This window comes from Manis javanica, chromosome 11, assembly GCF_040802235.1.
Source record: "Manis javanica isolate MJ-LG chromosome 11, MJ_LKY, whole genome shotgun sequence".
NCBI lineage: Eukaryota > Metazoa > Chordata > Mammalia > Pholidota > Manidae > Manis > Manis javanica.
Window position 1 is genome coordinate 39,748,035 of NC_133166.1, and position 13,473 is coordinate 39,761,507.

The following is a 13,473-nucleotide window of genomic DNA, read 5'->3' on the forward strand; positions in this document are numbered from 1 at the left end:
CTTGCCTGTGCCATGAGCACCTGCAGGGCCCAAAAGACAGTGGACTGCAAAAGTCTTTCTGATAGCCAGGGATGGGCTCCTGGCAGACTGGGGTCCATGTTATTTGATTTATTATGGATCTCAAGCCCTGGCAATTATCACTCTTGTTGCCTTTTGCCCTTAGAGTTTATTTGCCATTTTATGTGGGATAAGCAAAAATATGGGGGAAATGGACTTTACCCCATTAGAAAAGGCCTCTCCCCACCTGCTCAGTCTAGAGGGAGCTGAGCTCATGAAATGAGACATTAGGAAGTCCGAGTGGATGGGTCCATCCTGCCTTAGGAAAGGAGACTGTGAAGTAGCGTCCTGGGTGAATGAGCGGGTAGGTACCTCAGTGCTCTATACTCATCATCTCAACATTTTCTGTTTCCTGGGTTGGGAAGAAGATTCCAATAGTTAAGATCACTTAATGGTGGTGGGTATCTTGTACCATGTTTTTTGGGGGGAAAGTCTCTGCTGAGCTGTTCAGAATGCTACATAGCTGTTCTGCTTCATCTGTGCTCAACAGAGGAAGTACACCAGGTGAGACATTGGTGCCTGTTTCTGAGACTATTTTGTATATGGGAAATATTTCATAGTTCTAAAAATTAAAGAACATATAAACTGCAGAGGATCCTTGGCACACTAGGGTCTAACCCAAGGCCGGTTTTGTTTCTAGCACATTGGAAACCACATTTGATACCAATGTCACCACGGAGATTAGCGGGCGCAGCATCCTCAGCTTGACAGGCAGGCCCACTCCTCTGTCCTGGAGACTCGGCCAGTCCAGCCCTCGGCTCCAAGCAGGAGATGCCCCCTCTATGGGCAACGGGTACCCGCCCCGAGCCAACGCCAGCCGGTTCATCAACACCGAGTCGGGTCGCTATGTGTACTCGGCCCCTCTGAGGAGGCAACTGGCCTCCAGGGGGAGCAGCATTTGCCACGTGGACGTCTCAGACAAGGCCGGAGGTGAGATGGAACTGGAGGGCATCAGTGTGGACGCGCCTGGCTACATGAGCGATGGGGACGTGCTGAGCAAGAACATGCGGACAGATGACAGCACGAGCGGGTGAGTTCCCTGAGGTTCCCCTCTTCTCCCGAAACAGGAGGAGACTTAGAACCCAGTTTCTCTTTGGCATGGCTTGATTTCAGGAGGAGATCAAACTTCCTGCTTCATTTTCTGCTGTGTATGTCAAAGGCTGTGTGGTGCGGAGAGGAACCTTCTGGCCTGAGGCTTGCAAGACCTGGGCCTCCAACCAGGTGTGACCAGTAACTCTCTGGGCAGTTCTAGCAAGGCTCCCTCGGCAGCCAGAGTGACACTTGACAACAAACCATATTGTTTCAGTCCTTTAAACCCAACCTCACACCTAGATTGGAATCTGGGCTCCTTATCATGAGCTACCTGGTCCTACTGGATCAGGCCTTTACCTGCCTCTTTCTCTCCTCGCTCTCCACCCACCTAGCTGCTCCGCTACAGCTGTTTGTTCTGATCCTTGGTCTCATCAAGCTCTCTGCTGCCTCATGACCCGTGCACTCTCTGTTTCTCTCTATGGATTCTGTTCCCCAGATCTTTGGTATCTGGTTCCTCTGTGCTGCTCTGCTGACATCTCTCTGGAGGGGCCCTTCTCGACCATTCAACTTGAAGTAGTTTATGTGGCCTGCCCCATGCCCCTAGTCCTCTCTGTCACCCTGTCTTAAGCAACTTTGAAAGCTTATCACTACTGAAATGATCCTGATTATGTGTTTATATTTTGCCTCCCTGCCCCCACCTGCTTGCGGTAATTGCACCACAAAGCGGGAACACTCTGGCTTGTTCACTGCTGAATCCCCCAATGTGTTGTATATATAGAGGCTTATAAATACTGCTGAGTTAATGAATGCACAGATTGATGGGCGAAGGAACAAAGCCAGCCTCCCAGGCTCTCATGTGGCATTAAGGGGAATGATGAGATGTTGTCTAAGCCATGCCGGGACCATGTGTAGCAGGAGGCTTGGCTTCCGGTTTTTAGCTCCACTACCGGATCGCTGTGTAACCTGAAGGTGCATCTACTTATTTCACTTGCCTGAGACTTCTTCCTCCATTAATCTGACTTGTAAGAAGCTCTCCAAGATCTTTTCCTCCTCTACCATTCTAGCAGTCAAATGACAGGTAAAGAAATTTGGTATAATAATGCCACTTATTTCCATGAACATAGAGATCAAGAACCCCATGGATGAGTCAATGTTTTCATAATTTCAATAATACCTTAGTCACTCACTATGTGCCAGGCAGTCTGCTAGGTGCCTTATCTATATATATTACCTTGTTCTATCCTCACAGCAATCCTTTGAGGTAGGTGATATCATTATCCCCATTTTATGGAGGAGTAAACTGAGGCTCGGGAAGGTTAAATAGCTTACTGAGGGCCCCACAGTGATTAAGAGGCAGCCTAGGGTTAGTAGCTCCAGATCCTGTTCCTTCACCACCATGTTACATCATCTTGCCCACTACTGCTGAATTGAAATAGCTCAACTATTGAAGTTTATTTAAAAATTAATTTACTTTTGCTTAGATCTACCTGATTAGAAGTGTTCTTTCATTTAATTAAAAGCTTAGCGGAAGAGGTGCTTTGACTTTCTGCCTGTCATTTTTAGAACCATTTTGGGTAGTGAAATCATGGAAGACAGGAGCCACCAAACCCTGACAATGTAACAAATTTCTGCTATTCAGAATGACTGGGAAAGTTTAGGGAGCTGAAAATGAGCTGGTTAACTTAGAGTATCATTTTGTATTTCTAGTTTTCCATACATAAGAAAACAGTAAATATTACTAAAATTGAATGTAATTTAATCTTTTATTATTATTTAGAAAGCTTTTGGTATCCAGCATGGCCTCAAGACTATATTATCAATTTATACTGGACACTGCTACCAAAATATTTTTGGGTTCTGAGATTTTTGTGTGTGTGTGTGTGTATCCTATAATAAAGGCTTGGTGTAGAGTCAGTCCTTTAATCCTCAAGGTCAATGTATTTATTTTGATGTAGTATTCACAGCTTCCACAAGGTGGAGACATTGAAACACTCTAAACTGAAGCCTAGTGACATCACAGTGAGAAATCCCTAGTTTTTTATTTATCAAACCAGAACCTTTACCCAGGCTAAAAAGCACAGATGTTTACATTTCAGTTCCTGCATTGGGAAGCTTACATTTTTAGCAAGTGCGATAACACTTTAAGTAAGTGTAGATAAAAGTGTAGAAATGTAAGCAAACCATCCAATTATTGAAATCGGAGAACTCTGGTCTGATTCCCTCTCCCCACACCCCCCGGCCTCCCATTCCATTTAACATAGAAATTTACCTTCAGAATGAGGAGCAGTAAGCCCAGATGGCATTGAATGCTCTATCTACTTGTAACATTATAGATCACTAGTTAAGTGTGACTGCATTCTGGAAATGCGTGCAAGTTTCTGCTTTGAGGCTTAATTATCAGTTTGCTTTTACATGCTGAGTTCAGGGCATGTTTAATGTCCTCTGTACTCATTTCATTTTCCTCTTATAAACGTGACAAGGTTTAGATATTGAAGGACTAGTCTTTTATTCTGTGCTTCAGAATCTGCTGAATCAGTCATATTGCTGAGGCAATTGGTGGAGTAGAAAGAAAACAGACTGAGACATCAGACTAACTGAGCTTAAACCCTGCTCTGCTGCCTCCAAGATCTGTGCTGTTAGGCACATCATTTAACTTCCCTAAGCCTCAAGACATTACAATTAGTACGGCTTTTAACCTTCTACAATTAAGTATTTCTCTTTGAGGTTGTATCTGATGAATGGCAAATATCTGATACAGGCATAAAGTTTCATCCAGGGTCTAGATGTCTTAGCAACCTGAAACTTCTAGCTGCTCAGAAACCCTGAAATGATTAAAGTTTTCTTCCAGATGTTTGTTTGACTTAGTGGGAACAGCGTTGATGTTTGAGTGATACATAAATCTGTATGGAGGTTCTTGGAGGGAAGTTCTTATAAAAGCTCACAGCAAATTTATTTAGAATGCCTGATATGGAAGTAAATTCGGGTTTCTGAAAACCCATGACCTTTGTTTTTAAAATGACTCTGTGTACCTCAGCTTGGTACAGCAGCTGTTTTTTGATGTCTCCAGTTCTCTACTGGGTGTGTATGCACGTGCACCTGTGTATCATTCACTTCTCCCTGAGGTGAACCTGAAATTACTTTATTTCCATGGAGTTCAGTTAAGAACCCAGTGTCGAACACCTTTTGTCTTATAAAGTGTGTATGTTTGTAGGTGTTTATTAAACCCTTCTAACACACTAAGTATGTATCAGGCATGTCTAAGTACTTTACAAGTTTTTACCTGACCTTATCACTTCTATTAGATTGATAAATTGGGCTTTTCCTGTACTTACTGGCAAAGAAAGTGAAATAACAGGTGAAGATGGCTCTTACTGAAGCCAATACATCTACTTATCTTCTAAAATTTCAGAGTGCCATATGGTGTAGAATAAAATTAAAGGGACAGATTTAGCATCCATATGTTTGGAAAGATTATTTTTTCTTTTTAGAGTAAGTACTGAGTTATGAATATATATCCCTTCCTGGAAAAAAAAAAATGACCACGTAAGTTTAACATCAGAAATTTCTCCAGGAACTTTCGATGGCATCCTCTTGCCTGTGGGAACAAATCTCAACTTCTTAACATGAGAGACTCTTGAAGGTCTTTTTCTCAGATTCCCTCCCTGCCTTAGCCCTGGCTCTGTCCCTTCTCACACATCCCACACTCCCCGCTGCTCTAGGCTACCTGCCATTCATTACCAAAGGCTGTTGCCTGCATTTGCAAAGCTTTGTGCCTTAGGACAAGGTACTTTCTCCCTGGAATTCCTTTCATCTCACTCCTGTCTGACGGATCTACAAAAATAGTCCCCTCTGTGGTACCTTCCTGGGCTCCAGAGTCAGTGCCGGCTCCTGTGTTTGTGCTCGCCTTGGTTCACACCCCACCTTCTGCGTGCCCCTTCTGCTTTGCATGGTAAGTGTTTGAGAAGTGCTGGGTTGTATAGAGGAGAGCACCATTTTAAGAGGAAAAAGATTTGAGATTTAATGCCGGTTCTGCCAAATGAACTTTAATAAGTTCTTAACTTTTGGGCCTTAGAGAACATGAAAAGCATCTAGCCAAGTCTGGGATGCTCAAGAAATGTTGGGCACTTTGTGTGTTATGTGTTTCCTCCTCCAAACTTGGAGCTCCCAAAGGCAGATGCACCCATTATTTTTCTAAAATCAGAGACTAGCACAAGTAGGTATTTAATAAATGTTCTGCAAATGGTTTATTCTCCATTCCTACCCTCACAGGACCTTGGGCTTCTGTAACTTGTTATCACCAGCTGTGAATCTGAACGATTGTAGTACTTACAGGACGCTTGGAGAGAATCAACTTCGCCTCCCATGTCTTTTTGGTGTAACGCGCAGCTCCATCTAGTGGCCAATAGAGGAAGAGAGGAAGTGATGTGGTTTTGATTGCTTTTAAGAGTCTTTTTATTGGTTTTGACTCAGGGCTGAGGAAATAGAGATTGTAGCAATTGGCTTGCCTTTGAAATGTGGCCTGGGCAGTAGTTTAGTATGGGAGAGAAAGCAGGGTTGTGAGCCAGCTGGTCTTCAATGCTGGTTTTTTGATGGCTGAAGCCTCCTCTCTCAGATGTCAGAGATTTCTCCATCAGCGTAAGCACTGGTGCTGCTGGGAGACAGTTCCTTGGAAGTTGAGGAACCCATCCCTGCTGAATTACTTGTAGCTCATAAATATGTCAGGGCATGCCTTAGTTCGAGCTGCTTAGCAAAATACCACAGGGGGTGCCTTAACGAACACACATTGATTTCTCACTCTTCTGGAGGATGGAAATCCCAAGATCAAGGTGTTGGCATGGTCGGGTTCTGGTGAGCGCCCCCTCCTGGCTCAGTGTCCTCTCGTGGCAGAGAGAAGAGGCTCTGGTGTGTGTTCCCCTTCCTATAAGGACACTGAGAGTATCACGGGACCCTGCGTTCATGATCTCATTAAACCCAGCTACCTCCAGAGGCCCACCACCTAAAACCCTCACAGTGGGAGTTGGGCTTCTACATATGAATGGGGAGGGTGAGCACACGCAAACATTCAGCCCTTAACATGGAGTTTCATGCGTCATCTGCATGTGCAACACCCTGTGCTTTGATTGCCTTTCCCCTCATGGCCTGCCAGGTCACCCACCTCCTCACAGAAGCTTTCCCTGCTGCTCTTCAAGCGGAGGTGGTGGTTTTTCCTCTGAGCTCCCTGGGTATTTGATGTGCCTGCATATATAATGCACTGATAACACTACATCCAAGTTGTTATAAATGTGTGTGTAAAATCAAAAAAGTTGCCTATACAAAGTACTTTTTTAAGCTGTTCCACTTCATTAATTATGAGGAAGGGACAGAGCCCATAAGCTGTTACAGCTCTCAACGGTTAAAGTCAGATCTTAGATTGGCTGGCACTGGGCCTGGTCTATAGTAAGTAGTCAGTAAATATTTGTTGCATGAATGTGACAGCTGAGCTCCAGTGGAGCAAGAGCAGTCATGTGCCTCTGAAAGAACGTGTCTACAATCGAAGTCCCTTGAGCTTGAGACCCCAGCCATGTGGTCTTCCCTCTCCTCAGCCCTGTCGTGTATTGTCTGATTGATCACGTCAGACCTCTGACCACCTGTAACCCCGTGAACTAGACATTGACCCTCCAGGAATGAAAAGGCATCCCAGAGTCCCAGGCCCATATGCCCGGGGGCGCCATGGAAGTGCGCCTTCTTCCTTTCTCCACTGACCGCCATGGGACAAGTGCGGGAGGTGTTTCTCACCAAGTCAGCATAGAACATAGCCGGCAGCACCAGAGTCAAAAAAGGCAGCATTCATCGCAGGAAAGTTTCTTTCTTATCTGGTGAATGTTTCTCATGGTCTTTCCAGGCCAGAACTGAGGCAACCCTGACAGGCTGTTGTTTCTGGCGAACTGACAGGAGAGGAAGCCAAAATACTCCGTACAGCCAGAATGCACCCCGGAGCCAAGACAAAGGTTTTTAGGTGAAGCCATGCTGAAAGACACTGGGTCGTGGCAGGTTCCAGCAGGGTGTGGTGGGTGCTGCTGGGGTTTGAAAAGGATGCACTCTTCTTTCTGCAGGTTAATCCCTCTGGAATGATCTTGCCTTGTGGAGCTCTTGAAAGGCTTGAGAATTCCAGGTTGCCAGTCAGCCACTGTGTGGATCTTGGTGGGGTCAGGAAGGTTGAATGTCAAGGAAAAGTAAAGTCTCAGCTCTGTAGACTGATTGTTAGGGCCTTGGGTGAGTCACTTGCCCCTAAAGCACTGCCGTCCTCTCACCACACACACACACACAAACACACACTTAAAAACATACAGTGGAGCTCCAGCATGCAGCCACAGGCCCAGAGTAGCCCAGTAGGTTGGCAGCAGGCCTGAGTCAGGCCCCAGTCTGGGGGTCTTCCCCTCCTCTCTGCTTCCCTCGGTGCTTCCTTGCCAACAGGTCTTACTAGTGTGTGAATCCACAGAAACTGTAACTACTTCTCCCTGTCTGGTATCTTTCTTCATGTTCACTATCCCTGGCAAATACAATGACCTCTGTTTTCATAAGCGGCTGTCTGGGTAGAGGAAGCAAGGACAGAGAATCATGCAGGGGTCAGCACTAATTCCCCTAAGTGTTGCCAAATAAGTGACAGCTTTCCCCACGTGCTTGCGATGTCCTCTGACATGGGCGGTTTGGCTGATCAATGGCTTCTTCTACCTATGTCAGTTGTCCCTGATGGCTGGGGAGGTATCTGTTGTATGGCCTTCTTCATCCTCAGTGGACCCACTTGATTGACCAAGTGTGGGAAGTCAGTCAGTCCTGTTGCCAGCTAGGCAGGCAGTTTTGTAGGGGAAAGCACAGCAGAGCCAACAATGTGCCGAAAGGGGGAAAATTCCCCCTCATTCCCAAGCCCGCTCTAGCCACTGTTGGTGACGATAGATTTAGCAGGCGGAGACCCAGATTTAAAAAAGATTTACTGGAGAACAGCCTCATGGAGAAATGAAGTGTGGTCCAACTTTGAACATGGGCAGCCCCGGCTGCCACTCATAACTAATAACAAATGTTGGCCTAGTAATTTATGGGAAGGGTGAGAGAGAGAAGGGGGTGTCTTTTCTTCTTAGAAAATTGGGCTTACGCCCTGACTTCTTGAGCATTTCCTAGTTTGCTTTGAGATTCAAATTCCTTCACGCCTTGTCCCAGCATCCTGTAGGGGAGGAAAAGTGAGAGAGGAACAAAAGTGGCTGCTTTGAGAGAAGCAGTCTCCCCCCAGCCCTTCTTGAGTGGTCCCTGGAGGCGCTGCTCACTGCTGCCCTGCCACCCTCGGGCACATTCCCCCCACACACCCCCAAAGTTTTCCAAAGCATGGCTCTCCTGGAGTTGGAAACTGGAGACCCATCCTTTGGTCTGCCTTCTGGGGAGGCTCCAGGCAAAATCAATACAATTCCACTGAAGAGTGTTTATTGAGTTTTTCAACTATGCTCAAGGCTCTGAGGCCAAGGGACAGAAACAGGACCCAACCCCCAAGATCCTGATAAGCTAGAGGGAAGCTCATGCAATGGGAAAGTGGTTAGGTGGGTAGAAGAGTGCTGAGCTCTAGAGGCCAGTGGGGACAGCTAATGGGAAATAAAGAGCATGCTTGGAGGTAGGGGCAGTGGTATAGTGTGGGCTGTGGAATCCGACCTGGAGTTCAGGCCTGGCTCCACCACTCTTACATGTGTGTCCTTGAGCAAGCAATTCAGTTTCCCCACAGCCCTCTCCCAGAGTTGTGTGGCTTTAGTGAGATTGTGCATGGAGAGATCACGTTCTCTCCCACAGTGTCCACCAGTAGCAGTCTGGCGTCTTCAGAGCACGTGAGTTGGATAAACAAGTGGCCAGGAAGGCCAAGATCAAGATCAAGGGCTTGAGGACCTATGATCATGGGGTATGTTTTTATGAGAATGATGCCTAATATGGGTAGGGGATTCAAGGTTGGAGTAGGGTGGGCTCAGGTTAGAAGCTGGTAGAGTCTAGAGAGTGGTGTGGCTCTGGGAAAGGCTGAGGCTGTGGGAAGACATGCGGAGGAGTTACACTTCCCACGTTACACTCAGCCTGAATGGGGGTCAGATGGGCAGGGGATATGCAGGTGCCAGAGAGAAAGGATGACTCCCAGGTTCTGGTCTGTGCTGAAACTGCTGGGAAACCATTGCCCCTTGTCCTCAGCACCCTCCATCCTCTTCTACTTCCCCTCTTGCCTGTGACCCTGAGATTGTCTCAGGCCCTCGAGCCAGCCCCAGACCAGGGCAAGCCAAATGTGTAATAGGGTACATGACAGTCCATAGAATGTAATCCCTGGGCTCTAGGAAAACCCCAACCCCGCAGCCTTCCAGCTGTTGCCCTGGAAAGCTCAGGGTCCAGTGCAGGCAACTGTCCTGTGCTCAATTAATTCTAGCGCTAGGCAGGTGGTGATAAATATGAGCACTGAGAGGCAAAGTATGGGAGTTTTGAGGTGGATCTCAGAGTAGGGCAGGCCCTGTGGGGGTCTTTTATGTTCTCACTTTATCCTCTGGGAAGCCAGCTTTTGTTGTCCAGGAATGAGATTAATAATGCCCAGAGTTGCAGTGAATGAGATAACACATGCACAGTGCTGGGGACAGTGCCTGGGGCATTGAAGATCCTTCCAGATCATCCCTATAATAGTGATGGTTGCCAAGATTAAACAGGATGGGATGTGCATATAATACCTAGTTCAGTGCCTGACATAGGGTAAAAGTATTTTATATATTTCACTCTTTTCCATCCTTACTCATCCCTGAACTACAGTGAGACATCAGGCAATGTATGGGGCTTGATACCATAACAGACAGTCATGTGGGAAATAGAATACCCCGAAACACTGCAGCCGACAGCCGCGGTGCTGGGTTGGAGAGCCCTGCCATGGCGATCAGGCTACACAAGGCTCTTGTCCCACCTCTGGGCTGTCTGCTATCTTAGCAGAACAGACTTCCTGCCCTTCACAGGGCTCTTCATTGGTAAGTAATGTCAACAAAACACTCAGCTTTTTGGGCATTAACTCAGATTGGTGCCAGGTGTTTAACCAAGGGAAATTCCATCTGGGATCCACTTATTAATGCTACAGAGAGACTCTGTACCTTAGTATTTCAAGTCAGCAAATATTTAACAAGTGTCTCCTCCATCCCAAGTTGTGCTCTAGGCTATGACTGACAAGATTTGTTCTGCAGACTGAACCAATTAGTACTCTTTATTTTGAGGGCTCACTTTTGACCGTCATAGGTCCTCTTCAGGGTAAACCTGGGACCCATGACCCCACATTTTCTGCAAGGTACTTACACATACAGGAAAAGTATATTCCAGCTCTGTAGCTCTCGATGGATGACAGGGAATAGAGACTAATGGATATGGCACCCCATCTGTGCACTGAGTGTGCACTTATAACCCCCAAACTCTCACTCTATATGATAACATTTCATTTTACTAATGAGGAAAATGAATACCCAAGAGGGTAGTTGTTACTTTGTTGTTTTTAAGCCTGTGGAAGAGATGAAAAAGATGGCCCACCACTTTGTTTCCTTTCATGTGCTGGGATTTCCACGTTACTCTGTGACTCCCATGCTTTGCTGTAATTGGGTACGGTGTGTCCTGCATCCTTCAGGACGACCCTTTTTGCTGAAGTGCCCTGGTCTGCAGGTTCCTCTTGCTCTATTCAGTGCTTTGCCAGTGTACCTTGAACGCCAAGAACAGATAGATCCGAAGGTCCCTTGTTTTTCCTGTAAGGCTTTTGTATGGGTTGCATCTAGAAAAACCCAGCCTATATCTGTTTATCTTTAGCAAGTCCATGTTTCCTTTTATCTTATGCATATAGATGACTCAAGACCCTTCCCAATTATTTTTCGAGGGTCAGCAGCTACAGAGTGGCCCAGCAGATTTATGATGGCAAGGTTGGAGAATACCAAGTTCAAGTTGAGGTGAATATGAAAAGAAACATTTGGATGAGGTTGGGAGTATTTTGGCCCTGAGACAGTAAGCCCATGTTGGAAGACTCAAACAAATAGGCCATATGTGCCTGTACTCAGATCAAGATAAGAAACTTAAGTTTTTTTGGAAACTCATGATCCTCTCATGATGCAGCTCTGGAGGCATGGTATGATAAAGTAACTTCAGACTTTCTTCCATATTCCTGGCTTGCCAGCTGTGTGAAATTGGGAACTTCCTTTTCTGAGCCTATTTCCCAACTGTTGAACGGTAGCCTACTTCTTAAGTATGTGATAAAAGAGGAGAAAGTGTTTGTAAAGTGCTTGACACATATACAGAATGCTTGTATAGTTTCTTTTAGGCTTCCCAGAGTTACTGCATCTATTTGCCTTCCTAGTCTTTTGTGCTATTTAGAGTATTCACTAAGATGATCTCATGGTATTTCTTAGTCTTGAGTATACTGACCAGCTATCTGCTGGCTGCATCAGAGCTGGTTTGTGTATTAGGTTCTTCAGGGGAAAAAGTTGATAACATTTCATTTTACTAATGAGGAAAATGAATACCCAAGAGGGTAGTTGTTACTTTGTTGTTTTTAAGCCTGTGGAAGAGATGAAAAAGATGGCCCACCACTTTGTTTCCTTTCATGTGCTGGGATTTCCACGTTACTCTGTGACTCCCATGCTTTGCTGTAATTGGGTCTCAAGTCTAAAGACAGCCTGGGAGGAATTCCCAGAATTCCCTCTTTCTTGAAGAATGTCAGTCTTTTTTCCTCTCTCCTCCTTTAGCTGATTGGACGAGGCCCACCCACATTATGGAGGGTAATCTGCTTTACTCAAAGGCTACTCTTTAAATGTTCTCCTCTTCACGAAAAAGTATCTTCATAGCAACATCTAGACTAGGGTTTGCCCAAATATTTGACATCATGGCCTAGCCAAGTTGACATGTAAAATTAATCATCACAGTCTACATTCCTACCTTACAGCACGGTTGGTCGGAATGAGTCATCTGGGGTAGGCAGCAACTTACCTGTGGCCCAGAGACAAAGAACAACACATGAGCTTATAGAAACATCTGTGAGGGCTCAAAGCTAATGTATCCCACCTGGGATGGGACCACAAATCAAGAGTCTGTGCATGCCTTGGAAGAATCATTGCATCCCTTCCAGAATCCCCAGGGTCCTGAAAAGAAGTCTCGCTGAGAAATTGAAGTTTTGACCTTTCCTCTTAATCCTGAAATAACTGCAGAGTGAGACAGACACCTTGGCATGAACAACTCTGGAAGGCTGATGATTTTTTGAGACCCCGAAGTGAAATAAGATTCCAAGTCTAAGGAGAGGCCCAAGTGTGTGCCCAGAGTCTGCCAGCTGTGAATCAGGCCCACATTCACTTCTTGATCTTGGGACAAGTGGGAGAAGGGGGTCTGTGGTTCTCTCTGCTCTGTTGTCAGAGTCCGAATCCCAGTTCTCAGAGCTTTGAGTTTGTAGTCACCCAGTCATCTGTTTTGAAATGAGAAAAATCAGATACTTGAGCAGTGAAGTTTAAAGGGCAATGTCAACTGAAATTGTCAGAAACCTGGGACAGAATAAATGTGGTATTGGCTCTGCAGAGAAGGGGGAAGGCCACAGAAAAGTTGACTAACAGTGCCTGCCAATATAGCCTTCTTTGCCCCTCCTGCAGCAGTGGTGCTGTAATTCATAACAACTAAGCTGCTTTTAAGTCTCTGTTGTGTTAGCCACTGTGTTGAGCTCTTCATATGCATTGCCTCATTTATTCTCTACATCACTTCCTTAAGATAGAGGCTGTTTTTCATCCTCTTTTTACAGTTGAGGAGACCAAGTTCAGAGGTTAAATTGCTTGAACAGGTCACGTGGGTAGTAATGCTAGAGCCAAGTATTCACCCAGGCTGAATTCAAAGCCTGTGCTCCAAGAATCCTATCGTATAGCTTTTCACTGGAGCTGGAGCCCATGCTCTGAATAGATGGAAGGGAAGACCACCATTGGGCACCCTCTGGACAGTGGAAGCCCTGGATATAACCCTGTGCCATTTAGGGAGCAAGAAAGAGAGGGAAGGTGGTGGTCAGAAGGGTGAGGCTCAGAGGGCTAAGTTGTGTGGGAACTTGAAAACACTTGGCAAATGCTTGCACGAGGACCGTGGGTGCTGGTGTGGGCAGGAGCAAAGGCAGGTACTTCTCTTTGCCTCGAAAGCATTGCTGAGTGTTTCATTTCAGTTAAATGTCACAGGTCTTTACTGTAGCATGAGAAACACTTGTGTCAACATTCCCTAGGTGCTTGTGCAGAAAGTGAATGGAGGTAAAACTGGTTCTGTGTGTGTTGGAAATGAAAACTAATGAGGTGGTCAGAGACAGGAAGGTTCAGATCGGGGGCCTGTTTTGCACAGTGATTTACCGAAGTGCCTCACCGC

At 45.9% G+C, this 13,473-nt stretch overlaps 1 protein-coding gene across 5 annotated transcripts in view; it reads left to right on the forward strand.

The window, feature by feature from the left end:
* The window catches only part of NAV2 (neuron navigator 2), a 703,917-nt gene that overhangs the window by 538,212 nt on the left and 152,232 nt on the right, over nucleotides 1-13,473 (forward strand). For all 5 annotated transcript variants that reach the window (XM_073216317.1, XM_037026705.2, XM_037026708.2 and 2 more), the window contains one exon: nucleotides 698-1,087. In XM_073216317.1, the coding sequence (XP_073072418.1) occupies nucleotides 698-1,087 (390 nt within the window). The remainder of the gene's footprint in view (nucleotides 1-697; nucleotides 1,088-13,473) is intronic.